The 23,840-nt window shown below is 45.4% G+C and overlaps 1 protein-coding gene across 2 annotated transcripts in view; it reads right to left on the bottom strand.

Moving 5' to 3' along the window:
- The window catches only part of LOC139758780 (nephrin-like), a 126,426-nt gene that overhangs the window by 25,084 nt on the left and 77,502 nt on the right, over positions 1-23,840 (bottom strand). For both annotated transcript variants that reach the window (XM_071680569.1, XM_071680570.1), the window contains exons 4-9: positions 12,188-12,367; positions 10,034-10,186; positions 8,675-8,854; positions 1,506-1,877; positions 549-668; positions 71-256 (exon numbers count right to left, since the gene is read on the bottom strand). In XM_071680569.1, coding sequence (XP_071536670.1) covers positions 71-256; positions 549-668; positions 1,506-1,877; positions 8,675-8,854; positions 10,034-10,186; positions 12,188-12,367 — 1,191 coding nt within the window. The remainder of the gene's footprint in view (positions 1-70; positions 257-548; positions 669-1,505; positions 1,878-8,674; positions 8,855-10,033; positions 10,187-12,187; positions 12,368-23,840) is intronic.

Raw genomic sequence — 23,840 nt, 5'->3', positions numbered from 1 at the left:
ATAAGAGTGAGGGCGTGTGACACAGAACTGAGTGATGGTGTCTGGACGGGGCCCCCGTGGGTCAACGTACTGATGACCGTGATGGTGTGAGCAGTGCTGGCGGGTCGGCGGGAGGCCGGGTGCGTCGCCTGACACTCCGCCGTGACCTGGGTCACTTCCTGCGACCTGGGTAGGTGGTGGGTCAGCTGGGCCGAGGTCACCCACCCACCCCCCTCCTCCTCACTCACAACTGTGGTGCCCGACGCGACGCGTGATCCTACCAAGAACGGGTAGAGAGATCAGAAACTTTTTTTTTTTTACAAAAAGGAATCATGAAAAAGTGATATATAACAAATATTCCATGTTGGTGTCTGATTAAGTATCATCTACATTAAGTTTTACATCAAACCTGGCGTAAGAAGTTGAGAGTTGCGTCTCAACCAAAGCAGAAGTCGTAGCTGGCGAGGAGAGAGAGAGAGAGAGAGAGAGAGAGAGAGAGAGAGAGAGAGAGAGAGAGAGAGAGAGAGAGAGAGAGAGAGAGAGAGGTGCAGGAGACGGGGGTTACTCACCTTGGAAACGCCAGGTGAGTGTGGCAGGTGGGTTAGCAGGTGAGGAGCGGCAGGTGAGCGTCAACACCTGACCGGCCGCCACCACAGACGGACCGTACACTGTCACCTCAGACGGCCCGTCTATCGTCCCATACACAAACACAACAGAAAATGGGTTAAAAATGGCTTTATTGTTACGAGGGAGATTTCCATTCGTCATTAAAGCCATTCCTAACTTGTAAAAAATGTTAATTCAAATTCTCAAGATATCAAACAATTTACAGCCTACAATACAATACAGATAAAGCTTATATTAAAACACAATAGTTTGGCATTTGAGAAATAGAAAGGAAAATAAAAAAAAAATTCTCGTATAATTATAGTTCTTCAAAATCTTCCACAACCCAGCCACTCAGATGGCTCACACCGTTGCTATCTTTCAGCTGGTGTAGTCAGACAGTCTGCTTCCCTTCTGACTGGCGTTGTTTGGTTAGGATAATCGAGGGGAGAGCTACTGCCTGGACAGAGGCAACATGCATGTAACAACTAAATCGTACCAGAATTGGACGCTCAAGTTCCTGTACCATGTTTCAGGAGCCGGTGTGCAACTGTATTTGAAGTATAATAATACAGCCAGGTAAACTAGCCTTGCAAATCCTGTGTACAGGAACATTACGTCACCACCAGACCGTGGAAGCTTTCCGCTACATTTGCAGTAATTACCAGCTGTTCTGGTCTTACAGTGACGTCATAACGGCCATGTCCCCACCTCAATACCAAGGATTTTCACTTGCATTCGGCACAGAAACTGAGCAAGTGGCGTTATCATAACTGTCATGCGTCGTACTGGCACCAACGACGCCGCCAACGCCGTGTCTAGAACAGGGGTAGACGGAGACAGACTATGATGCCCATTAAGGGAAGAGAGTTGGTGCGTAGTGTGAGGGAGATGTAGAACGCAAGGTGAGGGTGACTTACAGTGGACGGTGAGGGTAACGTTGGCGGTGAAGGGGTGGGTTAGGAGGTCATTGGAGACTCGACACTCGTACACGGCTCCGTCCTCCTCCCGCGCCGCTGTCACCAACTGCCACACCCGCACGACGCCCTTGGCCGACTGGGTCGCGATGTTGGTGGTGGTGGTGGTGGTGGCCGGGGTGGCGGTGGGCGGGTCCTGCCGCCTCAGGTGGTGGTGGGTGGCGGCGGCTAGGTTGAGCGGACGGCCGTGCCTGTACCACGTGACCCAGGGGCGGGGTCGTCCGCCCTCCACCAGGCACGCCAGCCTCCGCTGCTCACCCTCCAACAGCAACTCCCCAGTGTGGTAGCCCTGGATGACCGGCGGCCCGGGCGGGTCTGTACGGGAACCATAGTATCCTCGTTAGTAGTGGGAAGATTAATAGTCACGTTATTACAAGTGGGGAAGTGGGTGAAGTGACGTTTCCACCAGTGGGAGACAAGTGACGTATCAGTAGAAGGAAAAACTGACATCATAGCAAGGTAGGATGGAAACAATGGCGTCAATGTTGACATTATTAGTCTTCGTTGAGTGACACACTACGTCATCACTAACGAGGGGGGGAACAATGACGTCAATCAATTATTGGTTTACCATGGGGCACCAGTAACAATCTCAATAATCGATAACGTTCTGGAAGAAAAAATTAAAGCCTGATTTTAAGTTTTACAGAAAACGTATCACCTGAAGACTGCCTCCCTCTCCTCCTCCACCCACCCTCACCCCCTCTCTCTCAGAAAAGTTTTCCCACACTAGGTTGAGTTAATACCCGCCTAACTCAAACCAATCTAACCTATCCTCGAAAAACATCAAGGAGGGAGTAATCATCAGGCGATCCTCCTCTCCCCCCCCCCCCAAAAAAAAAAAAAAACCACTCAACAGAATACAAATTCTTACTCCAGCCTCGTCTCCCGCCAACCAACTCAAAACTTTCCCCACAGTTTTGTTAACACACAAAGAAAACAGTCACACTTTCCCAACGAAATTTCGCACTGCTACTTTCTCAGCCCTCCCGTTACTTTAGCCTGCCTCACTCGGTGATGAAATAGTAAAACCGTATCCACATTATGTATCTAACTTACTATATTAAGTAACCAGTATGAATCACTGTCAATTCTACGCACCATCCACAGAGAAAGTTCTTCATTAATCTCCGAGCCTGTGAGCACGACCCTTTGGCATCATTGCCTGTCCTTACTGATGGCTATACCATTATATCAAAGGTAGTATTGTCATGTTCAAGAGTCCAAATATCTTTCAGGATTCTTTACTGAAATACCTTCGACTAATTCACAACTAAAGGATAAGGTAATCATTACTATATTCATATATATTTACATTATATACAACTTTTTCCCCTGGTATAGGATCATAACGAATAGGTTTCTCACGTAAAATAAGGCCTTTGTACAGCTTAAATGCATTCTCACCTTCGGAATCCTGAAATCTCTTTTACATGCATACATTATCTATCGAATAAAGTTATGCTGGCGAAGGGTTCCTTTCAATACAAACTCGCACCGATCGCTTACATACTTGCAACGTTCCAAAGCCTAGTACGAATGTCATGTTGTCCAGTGAGATTTACGGGGCACATTTCCTCTAACATCTCTTCACCGTGATCACAGCTACATCTGAAGCTGGGCGCAAATACTCACACCCTTCATCAGTTCTCTCCTCTTTTGCATATCTGGTCACATTTTCTCCAACTTTATGTTCTCCTTTCAACAACCAATACCTACAGATGCGAGCTCCTGTGCCAATACTCCTATCGATTCCCGTTAGCCAGTGCTATCATGGGACTACTTCCAGTAACGATTGGAAGTTTGATATCTTCTTAAATTCTGTCCCTGCATAATTTTATGTTCAATCCTTGTTCCCGAAACCAGCGGTCACGCGCAGATCTCCGCGCATGGGTTAAATATATTTGATGTTCCAACACTAGTTTCTGGATATATTCTAAATGTATTCATTTGCCTCAGTCATTTCTGATTTCAACTAATGGCATCTTCTCAGAAGTAAAACCCCTAGAACAGTTTACTTAAATGTGAAGGAAATACTATATCTTAAAAATACACGGTTTAGAGAAGCAAATATCCAAAAGATTTGGTCCAAATATGTTGGTTTCAATACATTCATAACGTATTATACTATGCATTCTGAAGTCCCTCTCGGAAAATATCCTCTAATGAGAGCCTTCTCCCAGAATGTTTTCTCTATTAATCCTTCCACCTTGTGTGGCTACTTCCTCCGAGAACTCTTGGCTTGATTTCCCAGACGGCGCCATTGGTAGCCACACAGACCAGCCAAGCCCCGCCCTCTTGGGGGTCTTATGTACAAACCACTCGACCGCTTTTACCCCACTTCTTATCCTCCAGCATTCCACACCTCTTTATGGCTCTATTCTGTTACACTGAGCCTCTCTTTACTCACCCTTTCCTCACTTCAATGGCGTCGTTTTTAACAAGCATCATAAGCATTTAGAAATAATACACCCGAGTGCCCGACCATCATTTTTATTCGTTTGTGTGATTATTCCAAACGCCCCCTCCCCATGATTTGTGTCAGTGTGCGCCCAGTATTAAACGTTTACAGCCCGTTAAACCGAGAAATTAAACCAGAAGAAAGTAGAGAGCCAACAGCAGGCGGGCCCGATGAATATAGGATAATACTGAAACGAGTTGAACATTTTCGTCTTACTTGCTAAACACTGAAGAAAACTGAACATAACCCAAACTTCGATAATACATATTTTTCTTTATATTAGACAATGATACATAATAGAATGGAAAAATGATCAACAACGGTTTTGTAACGCGAGATACAAGTGGTTTCCCCTTAATGCACAACTCTTCGAGTTGTGGGTTGATTTGATGTTTGGATTAACACTGCCCAAATTACTCCAGCCAAATCGTTATGAAAAAGTCAACTAGTGGTAAAAATGAATGTAGAATGATATGCATTACACTAAATGACAGAAATTACAGTGCTAACAACTGACCTAATGACTTGTTTTCTCAAAAGGCACTGGAGCTGTTTACTCAAACGAGAGGAGTCGAAACCAACCCATGCATGAAACTTCGAAACTTTCAAATGGGATGGTATCTGGCTGGCATCTTCACATCTCTCAGAATGGTGGCCCGACATACTACCCGGTATGGTCTTGCGGGTTATCTTGAACACCTATGCAGACTGTTCAAGATTCTGAACAGGTTGGTAGTTGCAATTCGATGTTGAGGACGCCCTTACCGGTCCTGTAATCGATAGGCCTAATCCCTAAAAAGCCAACCACTCGTTACCAGTCGCATCCATTTTCTGTTTTTTTCTATGGCATAGAGAATCAATGTACTGAATATTAACAGCCTCGTTATTATACAAGTTTACTAAGTTCCTGATAAAAGAAAAAAAACCATCCCATCCCCCGAACAGCAAGAAAACAATTTGTCTATTAATTAGAAATCGCCATATCTCCTAGTTACCAAATGGGACAACGCTCTAAATCAGAGAACAACTGTTCCTTAGTTGTAGAATAGTTAACTATAGTGCTGTTGCAACTGCCACAGACCTATTCCTTAATAGAAAAAAAAACTATGTATAGTGCTGCACGAGCAGAACTCTTTTAAAAGATGAATGATATCGTTCCTTGCTGTATCAAATTACTGACTTGGGAAAACGTCCTTACAATATTTCTAACCATGAATGCGCATGCGTATGGTTTAACGGGAGACTACCAACAGCACTAGGATTTTATAATGTTATATTCTGCTTTAAGCACTTCTTAAACTCGACTGTCTTGCATAGTCACCAATAAAGTTACCGTACATGTGACACTACTTGGATAACTTAACTTCACTTATATGTAAATATTCTTTACACAACTTCTTGTAAACGACCGTACGGCCCTCGAATGCAGCGTTACGATCCTTGGCTATGACGGCCCTGACATGTGAAAACGCTCAGGCCATAGTGCCCAAGGGTCGTATCATCGTGTTCAAGGATTTCAGTGAAATAATGCATGCAATTTTTATGTTCGCGGCGCGAGGGAACCCCACCTCACCCAACCTGTTGTATCCTAAGTCTTCACCTTACACACACATTCCCGCGTCTTTTGTTATGACGTTTACTTGCTACGTTCATCCTTCGGTTTTTGAAGACTGCTTATCATTTCCTCATTCCAATCTCCGGTTTTATTATACTCCTTATCATATCGTCTGGATTTTACGATATTCCCATTTCACCCCCCTCAAAACTGGCCCCTCTCCTGACGTTCTGTCCACTACACAACACTTTCAGGGTAATGGTACCATCCTTGCGCACGGTGCTGGGAAAGTCGTGCTCAAATTCAGAACCGTCGTACAACTCGTTCTGCAGATATTCTGCCTCCCCCGGAAAGAGAGAGAATACGCAGAAATTTACGAAAGTTTGAGAGGGAATATGACTAGAAGTGAACAAGTTCATACAAACTAACTTCACACCGACGAAGATTATCTCTCCGCGAATCGTACCCACAACTCTGGTCTACACTAAACTTGAGCGTAAAGTTTTCATAAATCATATTACAATACTTGAAACTTATATGCATGTGTATTCAAATGGTACAAAGTGATTTGGTAAAATTTAGTATATATGTGGAATTTATTGGACGGTATATGACAATAATCATTCGTATTATCATTAATCATATTCTATTGTGAAGTTTCGAAATCATGACATGAATATTGGTACAAATGATTGACTAACTTATGGGAGAGTTAATTAAACTACAAAATGTCAGGCATGTCGTCGACAATGTCAGCAATCTTTGAAATTATTAGAATTTAATAAAACTTCAGGATGAAAAATCTTGGGGCAAACCGCAAGACTTTGCCTCAACTTTCCTAGCTATTTTCACAGAAGGGGAACTATCCAATTTCAGTCAGGTAAGGTCCAGGGATTTCACAAGTTTTGGGAGCCTGGCCAATACTTGAGACCCAGGGTGGCCACCGTCTTATCTGGGTCAGGAGGGATGGACAGTGTTCCCGCATGACCAGCGGGGCCCCGACCCTTATTATGGACCCGTGGTGTCATCTCTCCTCCCGCGACCTTCAGACGGTTCAACGCAAAAACTGTCTGGTCGCTTCGTGATGCACGGAGACCAGTGGCCTCAGCTGCTGCCGATCCTGACCACCACGCCACAGTAAACAGATCACTTTGGAAGCCTAGGAGTGCGTGTAATTACCTATTTCTACTGTAAGGGGAGGGAATTTTACACTCGTGGGACCTACGTCTCTCGATTTTCTATCTTTTTAAACTCTTGTAAAACGTCTGCCATTTCATATTCACGTAGGAGTCCGTAACTTCTGGCAACTCATTCAGGTAGATGAAGAAGAGTAACGGATCCACCGGCAGGCCACTCACTCCACTGGTAACCTCAACCCATTTCGAGAGAGCTCTTCTGACGCGCGCCCCTTTGTTCCCCTTCACTAAGATAAAGTCTATCTATCGAAGGAGTCTCTCTTCCTCTCATTCCTCCAGCCCGGCGGGAATGTCTGTCTAATGCTTTCAGGCGAGACATTATTACAAAGGGACTGTGATCTTATTGTGCCTTGGCGAGGCCAGACATGACCGATTTCATTACTTTCGGACATCCAGCGAAGTTTTGTTAGGTTAGATGTGTTAGCTTAGGTTTAGTCTAGTTAAAACTGCTTTCCCGGTGGTTTTTGATGTGTTCTGAACGATTCTGATGCTCATTTCCATCACAAACGCGTGGATGTCCCAAGACAAAATGTTTATTTCTCCGATGATTAAATGCGTTGGAGGATGCATTGTGAAGGGCCTCCGCCTCCACACTCCGACGCGTGCACGTTCAATAAACATTCTTGGGAGACAAAAAGACCAAAATCCTCTAGTTCTAAGGCACAATCCCGCAAACATTAAAATATATATAAAGCCATACTTAAGACTCTCCTCCTGCAAGGGGCGGCATAAAGCCGGGAGGCAGGAGTGTGTGTGGTAGGAGGGTTTATGATCAGGAGTAAGAAGGATCTTCAAAAGGATAGTGAGGCTTTCATCCTCTCGCCTCTCCCACGTAGAGTCACGCCTCAGCCTAAGATGAGTGGGGCTTGCAGGATCAGGGTGGGTGTTCCTCCACCTCACGATACAGCAACAGTGTGACATGTCTGATACATCGTCTCTCTCTCTCTCTCTCTCTCTCTCTCTCTCTCTCTCTCTCTCTCCCCATTATATGGGTATAACCCTCACACAGATATCTACTAACCCCACACCACACATGTCCGATATAACATCTGTCTACCACATGATTGGTAGACCTCATCTTCCTCACACCTAGGCGTGTCGTCAGAGGCACCGAGTCTACACACAGACGACACTTGATACTCCTTAGGACGAGATCCGGCGGCTTCGGAGACGAGGATCATACCTCTGGGAGGGATATGGATACCACATCGGAAGGGTCCAAGCTTTGTCATGCTGGCTGACGAGACAACTTTGTATAGTGGATACACGACAGATCATTCTATACCTCTTGCCCGTGGTACAAGATCGAGACGGTAGAACCAAAGGCCACACATCAGAAATTCTGGTCATGTGTATATATATATATATATATATATATATATATATATATATATATATATATATATTTCTGCACACTGTCCTCTTACAAGGGCCTTTGATATACATGCGTCGTTACCTATGATAAATGACAAATCGTCCAATTTGTCCCCAGGTCTTGAAGTTTCTCCTGCCAGATGACATTATTTAGTGGCCTCTTACGTTTTTCCTCGAGGAAAATATCTGCAGCCACACTGGCATACCTGACTTATGACCTGTAAAAATGTATAAAGACAATAAATTTCCGCATGATGTTAGGGGGCACAGAGGGTGGTGGGGGTGGGGAAGACTCCGCGGTGCGGTGGGTGGCACGGTGAACCACGAATGTCATGAACCCAGGCTCGAGTTCCGTACCTGGCAGCCGGCTCACTCAAAAGCCAATCCAGGTAACAGTTCCCATCCTTCCTCTCTTGAGGCTGGGCAGCGGTTGGGTACCTGGTGTAAGCTTGGGGTGTATAAGAGCAAGACATGGTTAAGGGACGGGGCAACACGAGTGTACAGCTTTCTCCTCGTCATGACTTACGTAGGACTGCAAGGTTGACGGAGGCGACGAGGGTGGTCGGGGAGTGTCGAAGGGCTGGGTGAAGGGCGCGGCAAGAGTACTGCTGACCATCGTCCTTGGCCGTGGGGCGCAGTAGAAGGCGGCTCCTCACATTCCACCTTCGGGGCAGCGTGGACGCCTCTACCACCTCCTGGTGCATACCTGGAGGATCAGAGGGATACATGGAGGGAGACGGGTACCTGGAAGACGAGAGGAGTACCTGGAAGAGGAGAGGGATACCGGAAAAGTGAGAGTGGGAGGAGGTTGGTCAAGGGAGGTGTAAAGACCCGGAGAACCCGACACAATTTTTACTGAAAGTCTCGGAGTTAAGGAAGGAATCCCGTGTGAGCAGGAAGGGCTTCGCCAGGCAGGAACCCTCGGTGATAAATCTCCTGGGAGAGATCTTCACAAGTGGAAAAGAAAATGGAAGTTAATCCCTTGAGACCGGAGCTATAGCCCCTGATCATGGCGGTACAACGACTGGGTATTATAGCCAGACCCTTGGGCATCAGAACACAAGCCAGGCCATCATTCCCAAGAGTCGAACCGTCGCGCTCAACAGGCTAAGAGCCACAAGGGCGTGGCACCTGTCAGATGTAAGTGGTCCTTCCACAAACACCCACCTATCGGGCTCCATCTTTTTTTTTTCTCAGAGCCGAAACAGCATAGGAAAGAGTATGTCTCAATCATGGCCATCGCTGACGAAAGGACATACAAACAAAATATAGTAAGATACACCTGGGACTACTTTGGGTTCCTCATATATTTTCAAGCTCGAAGCTTATAGGTGTAAAGGGTTGAAATAAGAGGGAAAGACAGGAGACACAGAAGAACTCAGTAGCTTTGCTGTACGAGGAAAGGAGGAAGAGGTATCATAACGGTTGATCCTAGGGTGACTGATTTCTTTAAAGAAACTATGGGAAGCTGTAATCCAAGCGTGTGATGCTGAACCCGGTCATAGTGGCTAGAACACATACAGACAGCCCACGAGATAAAACCTGTGGCTCCATCAACAAGTGTCCTGTGGTAGACTGTGGCACCATCAATAGGTGTCCTGTGGTAGACTGTGGCACCATCAACAAGTGTCCTGTGGTAGACTGTGGCACCATCAACAGGTGTCTTGTAGTAGACTGTGGCACCATCAACAGGTGTCCTGTGGTAGACTGTGGCACCATCAACAGGTGTCTTGTAGTAGACTGTGGCACCATCAACAGGTGCCCAATGGTAGACCGTGGCACTATCAACAGGTGTCCTGTGGTGAACTAAGGCACCATCAACAGGTGCCCAATGGTAGACCGTGGCACTATCAACAGGTGTCTAGAGGCAAGATACTTGACTGACCTTGTGGTAGAGGTATGGCGTCCCGGTACCAGGCGACGGTGGGCGGTGGCCGCGCCTCCGTCACCACACACTCCAGCTGCAGCCTCTCACCAGCCGCTACCTTCACGTCCGCTCCGTCTACCACGCCCACAACACTGATGCTCGTCGGCGACACTGTGGGAACATACACACACCACACCTTAGTATCAACACTGCACCCAGCTCCTCTACACACACACAAACACACACACACAAATATATATATATATATATATATATATATATATATATATATATATATATATATATATATATATATATATGTGTGTGTGTGTGTGTGTGTGTGTGTGTGTGTTTAATCAAACCACTCCGGGCAGATAGTCACAACCATTAAAGATAAAAGCATTAAACGCCCTTTTAAAATCAACTAAAAATTCCGGGGATAATAACCTGGAAGCTCCGGCCGCTCGAATAAAAAAAAAAAAAAAATCAAACTTAATTGAAAACGTAAAGTGTGACCTGGACTAAAATTAATGATAAAGAGAAATGGACAGATGAAATCAAACCTGGTTCGAAAAAATATGACGGTAATATAGACAGAGAGAATGAAATACGCCTGAGATACGTAAGGGAGAATGGAAATGACAGAAAAGAATTGAATCCAACCTGATATACATATCTAATGGTCATGATGCTACGCAGTAAAAGAAAAGAAAATCGATAATGGAAAATGAAAAGAATGCAATGAATATCATGAGAGTGAAAAAGAGAAGAGATGTAATATAACTTGGAATAAAACTTAATGAAAGTAGAATAACAAGAAGTCTGGCATGATCAAATCAATGATCAGGAAAAGCGCAGAAAAAATATCAATAAAGGAACGAATGAAGTAAATAGAAATTAGGACATTAAGATCATGTGAAAAAATTCAATTGAGCTTAGAGTATATACAGTATGAGTACTGAAAATACTAATAAATGAATTAAAGCCTAGGATTAAACTAATAATGAAAATAAACATACAATTCAATAAACAAATGAAGCTAAAATATATAAACACAGTTGGAGATATAACGATAACGAAAAGTACTCAGGAAAATAATAAAACTTTGGAAGATGTAAGTCTAATGAAATTGAAGGTATATAACACATAATCATGAGATAATCATCATTATGATAAATAGAGAAATTAACTGAAGCCTTTGATTATACACAGACAGACAGACACAAACACACACACACATATATATATATATATATATATATATATATATATATATATATATATATATATATATATATATATATATATATATATAATTTTTTCTTCCATAATATTCGCCATTTCCCGCATTAGCGAAGTAGCGTTAAGAACAGAGTTTCATGTTTATCTTATATTCCACTTCAGAGCTCTCGCTCCACACAGACCCTCCCTCCCTGACATACGCCGGCCCTGAACCCAACACCAATTACAATCACACCCGTCGGTACAGTACCGTCATAAGCACCTGACTCAGTAATTAACATCTCTCACCCTGTTTCATTAATTTCATGCTTCGGGGACAGGAAGGCTTCCTTCCGTGGACTGTGGTGGTGGTAGATGTGGAGGTGGGTCGTGGGAGGTGATCATCAGCGAGGTAGATGCTGATGTGGGGATGATGAGGTGCAGGAAGATGGCATGGTGGATACAGGGGTGGATGTGATGGTGGATGTGGATGTGATGGTGGATGTGGGTGTGACGGTGGATGTGGAGATGCTGGTGGACGTGACCGTGTGTGGAAGACTAGATGTGGTTGAGCACCAACTCATCAACAGTGGTGCTGTTCAACACTCACCATTAAAACGGAATGGTACACACGACCCACCCATGAAATATGAGTATTCATGACCCACCCTATGACAGCCAGGGTACTCACGATCCACCCTATGAATATGAGTACTCATGACCCATCCATGAAATATGAGTACTTCATGACCCATCCATGACAGCCAGGGTACTCACGATCCACCCATGGAATATGAGTACTCATGACGCACTCATGACAGCCAGGGCACTCACGACACACTCATAACAAAGGTACTCATGACACACTCATGACAGCCAGGGTACTCACGACACACACATAACAAAGGTACTCATGACACACTCATGACAGTAGGTGCACCCTTGACTTACCCATGACGGTCAGGTTGGCAGCGGCCCAGATGGGCGAGATGGTTGTCGTGGGCCCCACCTGGCACTGGTACTCCCCATCGTCCTCCAGGGTGACCCCCCTGATCAGCAGGTGGTGCTCCCCCAGCCTGGGATCCCCCAGGTACTGGTATCTGGGGTAGCCAGGCACGTGCCGCTGGAAGCCTAGTGGGTGGGTGAGAGAGAGAGAGAGAGAGAGAGAGAGATAAGGCGACAAGGCTTCGGTCATGAGTTAAAATCATCAAGACGACATAGAAAAAAAAGGCTTCAAAGAAAATAAAGGAAATATAATGTTAAGTTATGAAGGAAGTGGTACATCAATTTCTAATTTCAAAGGTCAAGATGTAGCTATAGGGGAAGACATGCGATGGTAAAGTTCCAAAGCTCAGCGGTGGAAGGAGAGAAATAGACAACACAACGGACTCATATAATAACTACATGAAGCAGCCCCTTCCCAGGCATTACGCGGTGTAGCGGCAGACGGCGCGACGCACACAAAGAGCCATTTCTCGGAGGTGGAGCCTGGAATGATATCTGCAGAAGGAGAACCAACACTGCGGATTAGAGGTCGGAGTCATGTTTTGAGGTGAGCTAGGAGAGAGAGAGAGAGAGAGAGAGAGAGAGAGAGAGAGAGAGAGAGAGAGAGAGAGAGAGAGAGAGAGGTGATACGAGCCGGAGTGCTTTGGATTCGCCTTTGTCAAGCAAGTAAACTGGGAATATTCCTGCAGGAGACACTGGAAGCGGGGAGAGAGAGAGAGAGAGAGAGAGAGAGAGAGAGAGAGAGAGAGAGAGAGAGAGAGAGAGAGAGAGAGAGAGAGAGAGAACCCTGGCGTAACCTGAGAGTGTTGCTAGCGAGGGAAGGGAAGGGAGGGAGGGAGGGAAGCCGCCGGGTGTGTGATGCACAGAGCGCGTCACACCGACGTTAGGACGGATCGTCCCAACAACAGTGGCACTACAGCACGCCCAGTGCTTCCATGAGAGGGCTCAGACGGCAGGGGAGGATGGTATTCCTTAATGTAAGGGTCTGTAGAACCCTGACACTTCTACTAAGCCCTCAGGGTTATGAGAGCCCTTACGTGAACTGGTTCAAGCTAAAGGCTAACCCAAGTTGTGGACAAAGGGGGGATCTTAATTACTGGCTCGCCTCCCCTAACCCTTCTTATCTCGATCAACATCTTAATGAGTTAAGGATATTCATGAACTAGATGTGAACGGTCTGGCACAGGGATGCAATGCTTCTCGATAGTGGAGACGATGGCAGCAAGAATAGCCAGGGACAAAAACTGCTGCCCCCACCTCCCCACCTTTTCTAATAGCCAGCGATAAATTCTGTGTTCTTTTGTCTCCCAGGGAACACACAGACGGTACACGTCGCCAAACACTAGGATATGAAACTGTTATGAAAGTTCTGTATCATACGTAGCGGCTGATACCGTCGGGGTAAGACAGTGATAACATGCCCGTGTAGCTCCAGCAACGCTGTTGTGTCCACAACGTCGAAAACATTACGAATAACAATCTTCTAACCACTTTATAGCCTGATTCATAATACTGAGGATACAAACTGGTTATACTTAACAAAGTACCTAACCTTCCTCCTTTCATCTTGCATTAGTAATCTGCATAACTCAAATTCCACCTTATCTGAGCACAGAAACGTATAACCGTCTGTAATGCCTTACTCCAGTCCGAACATTAACTCGTGTGCATATAAGTTCTTTGTTTTGGTCCTGTCGAAGAGGCATCTGCCAAAGGCCTCTTGGTTGCGGTTCTGTTTACACTCGAGTTCTTAAGTGAGTGCCTGTTGTTGGGATCACAGGGACATACTTATGAGCACTCGGCGACAACAAGGTCGTAAATCACGCTGAACAACGCTATCTGCGGGCTTAGAGGGCGTGAACCCTAAGCGGATGGAGAAATTCATGTCTCACGGGCTCAACTGCCTTACTGGTCAATATATCATAGAAAACGGGGATTTAACCACTAAAGCACGACGTTACGACCCCTGAGCAGAACGGTACGACCCTTGGGTATGAGATCCTTCCCTTGGACCTTATCCTTAGGGGCGCTCAAGGGGATAACTATTACAATTACCGAGGAGGAGAACTCGAAATTCCCTCCAGCGTACACTAAACTGTTTTCAACGCGGCAGACGAACACAGTCAAGCAACACACACACACACACACAGAGGAAAAGTAGCAACACAACCAGAATGCTATACAATTCCTGTCATTCCATAACTCCAACACTCACTCTACCTTAAGAAGCTTATACAAACACACACACACACACAATTGAAACAGCATAATGTATTTGCTTGTCCGAACAGTGGAAGTACGTTTTAAATTCACTGTTAATACGAAAGTAACCGACTAAGCCATGTCCGAAACCCGACTCTACGGGTCTGAAGCACGTGTAATTATTCTCACGAACGCAAAAAAAAATACCCATAAAACCTAACCATCATTTCGCCATGTAATGGTAGTCGAAGAGAGAGATACATGTCGGTAATATTGATGGGTCATCGTGTAGATAGTTCCCTGGCCAATCAGGATGCTGTACACACTCGGCGTTGCGGAATGGAGGAGCTAATGGGACAATCAGTTCCCCGCAGTCCTCCATAATGGTCTCGTCTAACGCGGCAGCGCCGGCGGCAATATTGTGCCCGCACCCCGCCGGCTGGTGTACCCGGCCCGTCGCACCACCGGGGGTCGAGGTGGTACGGGGAGGAGAGGCGACAGTCTCGGGTACCACACAGAGAGAACAGTCAGAGTTGCTCCTGGCACGAACGACACCATATGTGCTCTGTACTCTCACATGTGTGTGCTGCTAAACCAAAGTGGTTATTGAGAGATACGTCTCAGCCTCTTTTGACCTTAGAGGTTAGATCAGAGGCTACGGTATCATACCAAAGGAAGTCCTAAGAGTTATAACATAATGATCCGTATGACTACACAGACACCTGTGTGGCCCAATTTTCTGTTCCTTCTTTTGGAAAATTAAAAAAAAACCGAGAGGGGAGGATTTCCAGCCCCCCGCTCCCTCCCCTTTGAGTCGCCTTCTACGACACGCAGGGAATACGTGGGAAGTATTCTTAATCCCCTATCCCCAGGGATAATATATATATATATATATATATATATATATATATATATATATATATATATATATATATATATCAAAGCTTCTGTAACGTGGCAGTCAGTGAAAGGTAAGAATTTACTTACGTATAATCTGAACCTTCACAAGAAGCCAACAGTTATATACAAGTCCAACGGTATATGTTCAAAGTAGGTGCGTAACGGAAGGGACCGTTCTCTTTAAACAGCTTGAAGTATTAGATCGTTCCGCTTCGTATAAGAATAAAGTCAAGTTTCTTCTTCTTCTTCCAGAATGTGGATATATCATTAAAAATAACCCATTTATATAATGTGAGTAACGAGAAATTCCTTTTCATAAGGGGAACAAATATTATCTTTTCTTTCCGGAACTTTTCTGATTAATTTAGAGGCTAAAAAGAAATTAATTTATTCGATATCTCGCGGCTCAATCAACGAAAGGAGATCAAGAGATGAAATTAAAGCGTCGCTTAATAAATTACTTTCGTCCAGGTCTATCTCGTCTCCCGGCTGACGACAGTGGACGAGGCCGATTCGTCACTTGGCCGACGACGGCACGAGATACCCAACTCGTTAGCGAGACGACTCTGGAAGAGGCCTTACTCTTTTGGGACGACTCGAGAGTTTTACCCGTTAGGGACGACTCTGGACGAAGCCTTACGTGTTAGGGACGACTCTGAAAGAGACCTTACTCGTTCGGGACGGCCCTAAACGAGGCCTTACTCGTTAGGGACGACTCTGGAAGAGTTCCTTACTCGTTCGGGAAGGCCCTAAACGAGGCCTTACTCGTTAGGGACGACTCTGGACGAAGCCTGACTCAAAAGACCACAAAAGCTCGGGCCAAGGCGATTCTCGTTTTCTATAACAAAATAAGCCGAAGGAATTTTTCTTTAACAAGAGAATCTTTTGGACTCGAAGACGAAAAAAAAAAATATTATATAATCTGCTTTCTCCATCCTTATATACCGACTTTATCCACTCCTTTATGGTAATAACTAGAGAGATAAATCAGGAAGGGGGGGGGGGGGGCATACAGCATCAACCTTGCTTTGCCAATCGCTTCGCTTCAATGGCTTTCTTCCAATCCCATACTATGGCATAGTTCCCGCCTTATATAAGCTACTGCAGCCGTACCCAATCCATGGTGACCGTGCCCAATCCACCGTAGGTGTACATGATCCTTGATAACCATATTCCAATCCATAGCAAATAGTCTCAATCACAACTGTTTCTAATCTACGGCAACAGAATCTAAAGCAATACATCGTAACGAGTCAATCGCCATCGTAACCAATGGTTAAGGTGGGTAATGACCAATATCTAATTACTAATCTCCTAACTATCCTACTTCGTAATACACTGATGTCATACTGCTGTGTCAATAATTTCCTGCTTGTTTCCTTGTTTCTACGGCTTTCCTTGCTGTTTTGTGGAGAGAATGTGTTAATATGTTTGACATACGAATACCTTATGTCCTTCCAAATGATGGTGATGTATCTCTCATCTCGCATTACTCTAGCACCTCATCTTCTCCCCTTTACGTCCGTCTGTCTGTACCACCAGGCCAGCCCAGCAGGAGGCAGCGTGCCGTCTCCCAGCACCATACATCAGGGGGAAGTCAGGCGCGTGACTGTGTGTGTCACCAGTGGTCTCCCGACAACAGAAGCAGCAGCAGCAGCGGCGGAGGAGGAGGAGGGGGAGGTAATCCGGGCCACTGATGGATGGTGTCCAGCCCACACCCCCAACCTATGTCCCCACGGGTCATGCTGCTGATGACAGGTGGGTGGGTTGTGAGGAGGAGGCACGTAGTGGTGTCATGATGGTGGGTTGGTGGGGATAATCAATCAAGTGTTGTTGGCGATGGAGGTGGTTTTGATAGGGCGGTGGAGGAGGAGGAGGAGGAGCAAGCTAGTGATAGTGGGGACGACAAAACTACGCATCGTTACGAATGTCGTCTGGGTCGTTCGCCCAACATCGTCTGAGCTCGACGGTGCGGTTTCAACACGACGGTACGTCTCCAGCACGACGGTAAATCTAGAATGCGACGGTAGGAACCTTGAGCACGACGGTAGGAACCTTACACACGGCGGTCCGATCCTTTCAACACGACGGCATAACCAAAGACCACGACTGCACGACCTTAAGGCTCATATAATGCTCCGGTCAAAGGGGTCGTATACCGACGACAGTCGTGGTCGAGGGTCGTATCATCATGCTCCTAGGCTTCAAGTTTTGGGCTATTCCAAGCAGGAGCGTCTTCGTCTCCTGGGATCATATCAATATCCTGCCCACATCCCGGCCCGTGATTTAACGCAAGTGTCCAACCTGACATTTGTCAACCTGGCTGTGAAAGCAGGTCTCCCCCACCGCAATATTTACCTCCCGCCACCAACCCGAAAATTTCGCCGGAGTTCCTCAAAGAAGTTCGTGACTTTCTGAGGTTGTGTACCAAGAGAAATATTTGTACCGTGTGTGTCGCATGTCTGTGACGTTTCCATCAGCTTCGAAACAGCATGAAACGACTTTAAACCACTGCATTTTCCTTGAAACATCCTCAAACCACTGCATTTCCTTAAGATACATCCTCAAACCACTGCATTTCCTTAAGATAATCTTAAACCACTGCATTTCCTTAAGATAATCTTAAACCACTGCATTTCCTTACATTAACCTTAAACCATTGCATTTCCTTAATCTTAAAGCACAGCATTTCCCTGAAACAAACCACTGTATTTCCTAAAAACAATCTTAGACTACTGCATTTTCTTAAACCACTGGATTTCCTTACGGCAATCTTAAGCCATCGCAATTCCTTGCACTGAAGGCGAACAGATTTTACAACACAGTGGAAACCCTGACTCTTCAACTGGAAATCACGATGGCCAAATCTTTCGATAAACTCTTAACTCATCCTCTAAATAACTAACCCACTGGTCAACGTTGCCCAACCAACGCAACAGTCATGCAGTTAATTCTATTTCAAGTCAATCGAACATTACATGCGCCATTGCACATGTGTACCTCCAGCTGACTGTTTGCACACTACACATCACAGCTAATAGGATAGTGTGTATACAACAGAACTATCCCCTAGCAAATTATCGTGTTGATCCTAGATTACAGATAATTCTGATTCACACCCACAAACACATACACACACAGCTTAAGCTTTGGCTCGTATAAATATAAAAGTGTTTATATTATTCCTATATGCGTTTATTTTTTCTTTTATAAAATATGTTATCCGCTGAAACAGCCAAATCCATTTAACATTCCAATCGGTAACCGATTTACGGACGCGTATGCGCGCGCGAGGGGAGAAAATTCGCAATATTTGACCTGGTGAGGGAGCCACTCTATTTACCCGGTCCACAGCAATGGCGGGTGTCGGGCAAGGCATGACAGACACGGGAGGAACATATAGTCTACGGAGTTATACGAATGTAATCAAGTAATGGAGGCAAGTTACAGAGGTGGGGACTGAGGGACCCCAAGTGTCACAGTACAGGGATACATAGTACAGGATGGGCCAGTACCTGTATATATATATAGAAAGTACAGCAATGCATAAAGGCAAGTTACAGAGAGAGGCTGAAGGCCCTAATGTATTACAGTAGAGAGATATAAGCACATCATTGATTGGGTTAGTACCCGTACATACGGACAGTACAGCAGCAACCGACGATAAATAATAGTACTTCTACAGAGTCATTCACGAAGATATACACTTGAGAGAATCACATGTCCCTGGTCAGCTTGCTGGCAGCCACTCTGACGACCAGCCCTGGGGAGCGAAAAAAGAGGGAAAAAAAAGGGGGGGGAAGGGGTAACTCCATACAATAATTTAGAGCAAAACAAAAGAATACAAAGGAATATAATCTAGGGCGTCTTCCTCAACGGCTCCAACGAGCGCGGCTGGCCCAGCGTTCCCGTTTTCTGTATGGGGTTCCGTCTCACAAGGCTTTGTTCCTGGCTGACGTTCTGGGTCCAGTTCAAAACTCCTCCCGGAAGAGGTTTTCTCATTCTGTGGCTGTATGGTTGTGTGGCTCAGGTTTTGCACTGCTATACTTCTGTCCTGCCGGGAGACTAGTGGTGGTGGTGGTGGTAGAAGTAGGGCTTACATACTGCTTAGGATTTAATAAGGTACGATTTTCTTCATCGTATGTGCATGCTATGCAGTCTCATCTTGGCGACCCAGTGATGACGTTTCATCTTTATAAACTGGCTCAGATGTTTGTCCTGGTGAGTCCCAGTCTCTATATGACCCCCTAACTATAATCCTTAAGACCTTCAGTTCTCTTCAGGGTGTGTATTGTTGGATGAAACCTATTCAGGTTTCCCTCTAAGTTTAGACGTCTCTTCCTGCTGCTTCCTCATTAAGGCGGAGGAAGGCAAACATATGGAGAGGATGAATGCTTATGGAGGGGTTGAATGAGGCGAGGCAGACTAAGAGGGTATGCGTGTCAGGTGTGGAGGAGGGAGCGAGGCGAAGGTGGGAGACCAAGTTGGGTATGGAATGACGATGGAGTGAGATATGCTTTTGAGTGGTTGGAGACTGGACACGCAAGAGGGTGAATAACACAGTCATATTGGACATAACCTTATCTTCCCCTCTATTATGGAAACCTCTCCCACATAACCAACATCACCGAGTCTGACCCCCCCAAAAAAACCCTGTGGGTTTGTTGCACATGCGCAGTTATTGTGTTCCTGGAGCGCAGGTCTTCCATGTCTAATGGGATTTTTGTTCGCCCTAGCACCGAGTGCTCTGCTAGTATATCTGGGGTCGTTCTTCGTCCTCTCCCTCCCCATTCACCGAGCGTGGAATCATAATCCTTCCGTCTCAATAATTCACAAGGCATCGCCCCTCTGCAACCGTTACTTCACGTCCGACACAGTGTTGCTGCTCTTCCCTCGTTCTTCAGGTTATATAATATTAAGACACTGTTCTCGCGAGGTGTCTGAATGTCTCCCTCCCTTCACCAGAGTTTGGATCCGTGGTGAGCGTGTGGCCGGTGCTTCCTGTGTGTGTGTGTGTGTGTGTGTGTGGAGACCTCCTTTGTTCGAACAGCGATGCTGTTCAGTTCTCCTCCTCCTCCTTCTTTCCCTGTTCCTATAACCTTCCTGTCACTCAGTCATTTTTCTTTCTCTCCCTTACATTCTTATTCCCATCCCGAGACAGAGTGGAGTGAGGGATCTTTTTTTTTTTTTTGCCAAGTCTGTCACTACATACATACGAAAAATAAACACACAGGCTCAAGCATGTACACCCCAAACCTCCATCATTTCCCCTTAAAAAAAAAAACAAAAAAAAAAAAAAAGGAAAAAATGTACACCACACCTTCACAATATCTGGGATAAGAAAACGTAGCTACAACGAATTTAAAGATTTTTGTTAGCCTCGTCAGATCCTCCATTAGTGTGATGGGTTATCTATCCTGAAAGGCTGAGCTGAGCTGGGCGTCAGGTGAAGCCGGCGCCTAATACCATCCATACTGGCTGGGGTGGTGGTGGTGGGCTTCGCCCGGAGAGCGCGCGCGAGAGCGGGGAGGTCGCGTTCCGCTGCCGTCAGAGTGTTGGGAGGAAATTCACTTTTTATGTCCGCGCTTTCGTCTGATTAGTTGATGATTAAGTTAATGTTGCGAGATTTATCGGTCCTGGAGTAAGAGCCCCAGGACCCCTTCGTGAACGAGGTCCTGAGGATGTATAACAATAGTAATGCGCTACCTCACTGACGCGGGAGACAGCGACAAAGTATAATAAATAAATGAATATATATATATATATATATATATATATATATATATATATATATATATATATATCTACACACACACTAAGGACAATTCTCTATGAATGATACACATACGAAAGAAAATGAGCGTTTGATTTCACATTTACTTCCCTTTATTTCGAAGAACAGATGAACAAATGTTCCCGACAAGAGATTCCATGGACATAACAACCCCCTTCCCCCTTTAAGAAGCAGGTAGGGGGAAAATGTTCATCACCCCAGACCTACACATCTCTCCCAGACACAGGAAGAAACATGGCCGCCTTTTTTTTTTTTTTTTTTTTTCCCTCCTGCCACTTTTCAGGGCCAAAGTCCATTATGTCCATGTTCCCCTCAACCCATCCGTGACCTTAAATACGACCATCAAGAGCCTGGTCACTTTTCGCAGCCACTTTGCTGGCTCTGGCCACACTCCTTCACTATAAAATACGAGGACAATTAAGAGGCTGGTCACTTTTTTCTGGTCACCTCGGTGGGTTATGTCACCTGCGAAGAGGCACTGTTCGCTGCTCCCTTCACGGCCCTGGCCCTTACACACACACACAACACACACACACAACACACACATACACACACACACACACACACACACAGCCGCAGAACTGCCTAAGTTCAACAGACCTTTCTTTATCATACTGGTTTACCATTTTCATTCCATAAACACATAAAAATAAGTGATAATCATACTCAATCATATCAAAGGATGATTAAATGATGCCATTAATGATAACTGTGATTTCTTGCTTTAAAGGGGCCAAAGTTCCCATTTATTAGAGATGCCGACTGTGTAGGAAGGAGAAATATATATATATATATATATATATATATATATATATGCTTCATTTGCTTACAACTTTAGCTATTCTATAACCAATCTCTTCTAGTATTTCACACACACACACACACACCTCTTTTTTCCAAGCTCATTTCTTTCTCACCCTCTTCTCATTCATATTAGCTTCTGATGCATATATCCTTTTTGTCCTCTATCCTCATGTTCTTAACACTACCTCACTAATATGGGAAATGACAAATATATATGAAATAAAATATATGTGGTTTGATTGACTAAGTAATGAAAGGGTAAAAGATATGTGTGGTAATAAAAAGAGTGGTTGAGAGAGCAGAGGTGGCTTTGTTGAAATAATTTGGACTCGTGAGGATGAGTAGGGAGGATTGACAGAGAGGATGTACGTGTCGGGGATGGAGGGAGCGAGAGGTGGGAGACCAAATTGGAGGGGGAAAGATGGAGTGAAGGGGATTTTGAGTTATCGGGGCCTGGGCGTGCGGGAGGGTGGGGGGCGTGCGGGGAATGGAGTGAATTGGAGCGATGTGGTGTGCTGGGGTCAACGTGGTGTCAATGGATTGAGCCGGGGCGTGTGGAGCGTTTGGGGTGGGCCGTGGAAGGTTCTGTGGGGCCTGGATGTGGAAGGGGAGCTGTGGTTTCGGTGCATTGTTGCATGACGGCTGGAGACTGAGTGTGAACGAATGGGGCCTTTGTTGTCTTTTCCTAGCGCTGCCTCGCACACATGAGGGGGAGGGATGTTGTTATTCCATGTGTGGCGGGGTGGCGATGGGAATGAGTAGGGGCAGACAGTGTGAATTGTGTACATGGGTATATATGTGTGTGTCTGTGTGTGTATATGTATGTGTGCGTTGAGATGTATAGGTGTGTATATGTGGTGTGTGTGGACGTGTGTGTATGTGCATGTGTGTGTGGGTGGGTTGGGCCATTCTTTCGTCTGTTTCCTTGCGCTGCCTCGCTGGTGCGGGGGACGGCGGCGGGGCAAAGTGAATAAATAGATAAATATATATAGGGGAGAAAGAATACTTCCCACGTATTCCCTGCATGTCGTAGAAGGCGACTAAAAGGGAAGGGAGCGGGGGGCTGGAAATCCTCCCCTCTCATTTTTTTTTTTTTTTTTTTTTTTTTTTTTAAATTTTCCAAAAGAAGGAACAGAGAAGGGGGCCATATGAGGATATTCCCTCAAAGGCCCAGTCCTCTGTTCTTAACGCTACCTCGCTAATGCGGGAAATGGCGAATAGTATGAAAAAAAAAAAAAAAAAAAAAAAAAAATATATATATATATATATATATATATATATATACATATTTTTGTTTTCATTGACTTGTACGTTTTCTGAACCTCGTCAGATCTGCTTTATTGACTTGACTCCTTTTGTTTTTGCTTATTCATGACCCGTCGGTACAGGGCCGAGAGCACGATGGTACGACACACCACCTGAGCACGACTCCCCCCCTTCTGTACGATGACACGACCCCTTCACCACGTCGGCACGACCCTTCAGGAACCACGATACGACCCTTGGGTTATAAAGGCCTAGCCCTCATACCCAAGCATCACACCATCATATTCAAGAGGTCAGCTCTACAGCCGTCACAGGTTAGCTGTGTGGGCGTCACAGTTCAGCTGTGTGGGCGTCACAGGCCAGCTATGGGCGTCACAGGTCAGCACTATTCGCCGTCACATATTATGACAATCAACAGTTGGAAGATTCGTCTTATTTTCTTGGATTTTCGCATCAAACTTCATCAATGAACAAAAAACAATTCACGTTCGACTAGGTACGTGTTCCCTGGTGGGATTCGAACCGCGTGCATCGAGACCACTAACTCAACACGGTCTTCAGGGCAGCCGTAGATAACCACACCTCATTCTTATCTATGTTATCAGCAAACATGGATGTCGGGTGATCTTGCAA

This window comes from Panulirus ornatus, chromosome 31, assembly GCF_036320965.1.
Source record: "Panulirus ornatus isolate Po-2019 chromosome 31, ASM3632096v1, whole genome shotgun sequence".
Classification (NCBI taxonomy): domain Eukaryota; kingdom Metazoa; phylum Arthropoda; class Malacostraca; order Decapoda; family Palinuridae; genus Panulirus; species Panulirus ornatus.
The sequence above is the reverse complement of the archived record's forward strand: the minus strand, read 5'-3'. Positions and strand labels throughout refer to the sequence as shown.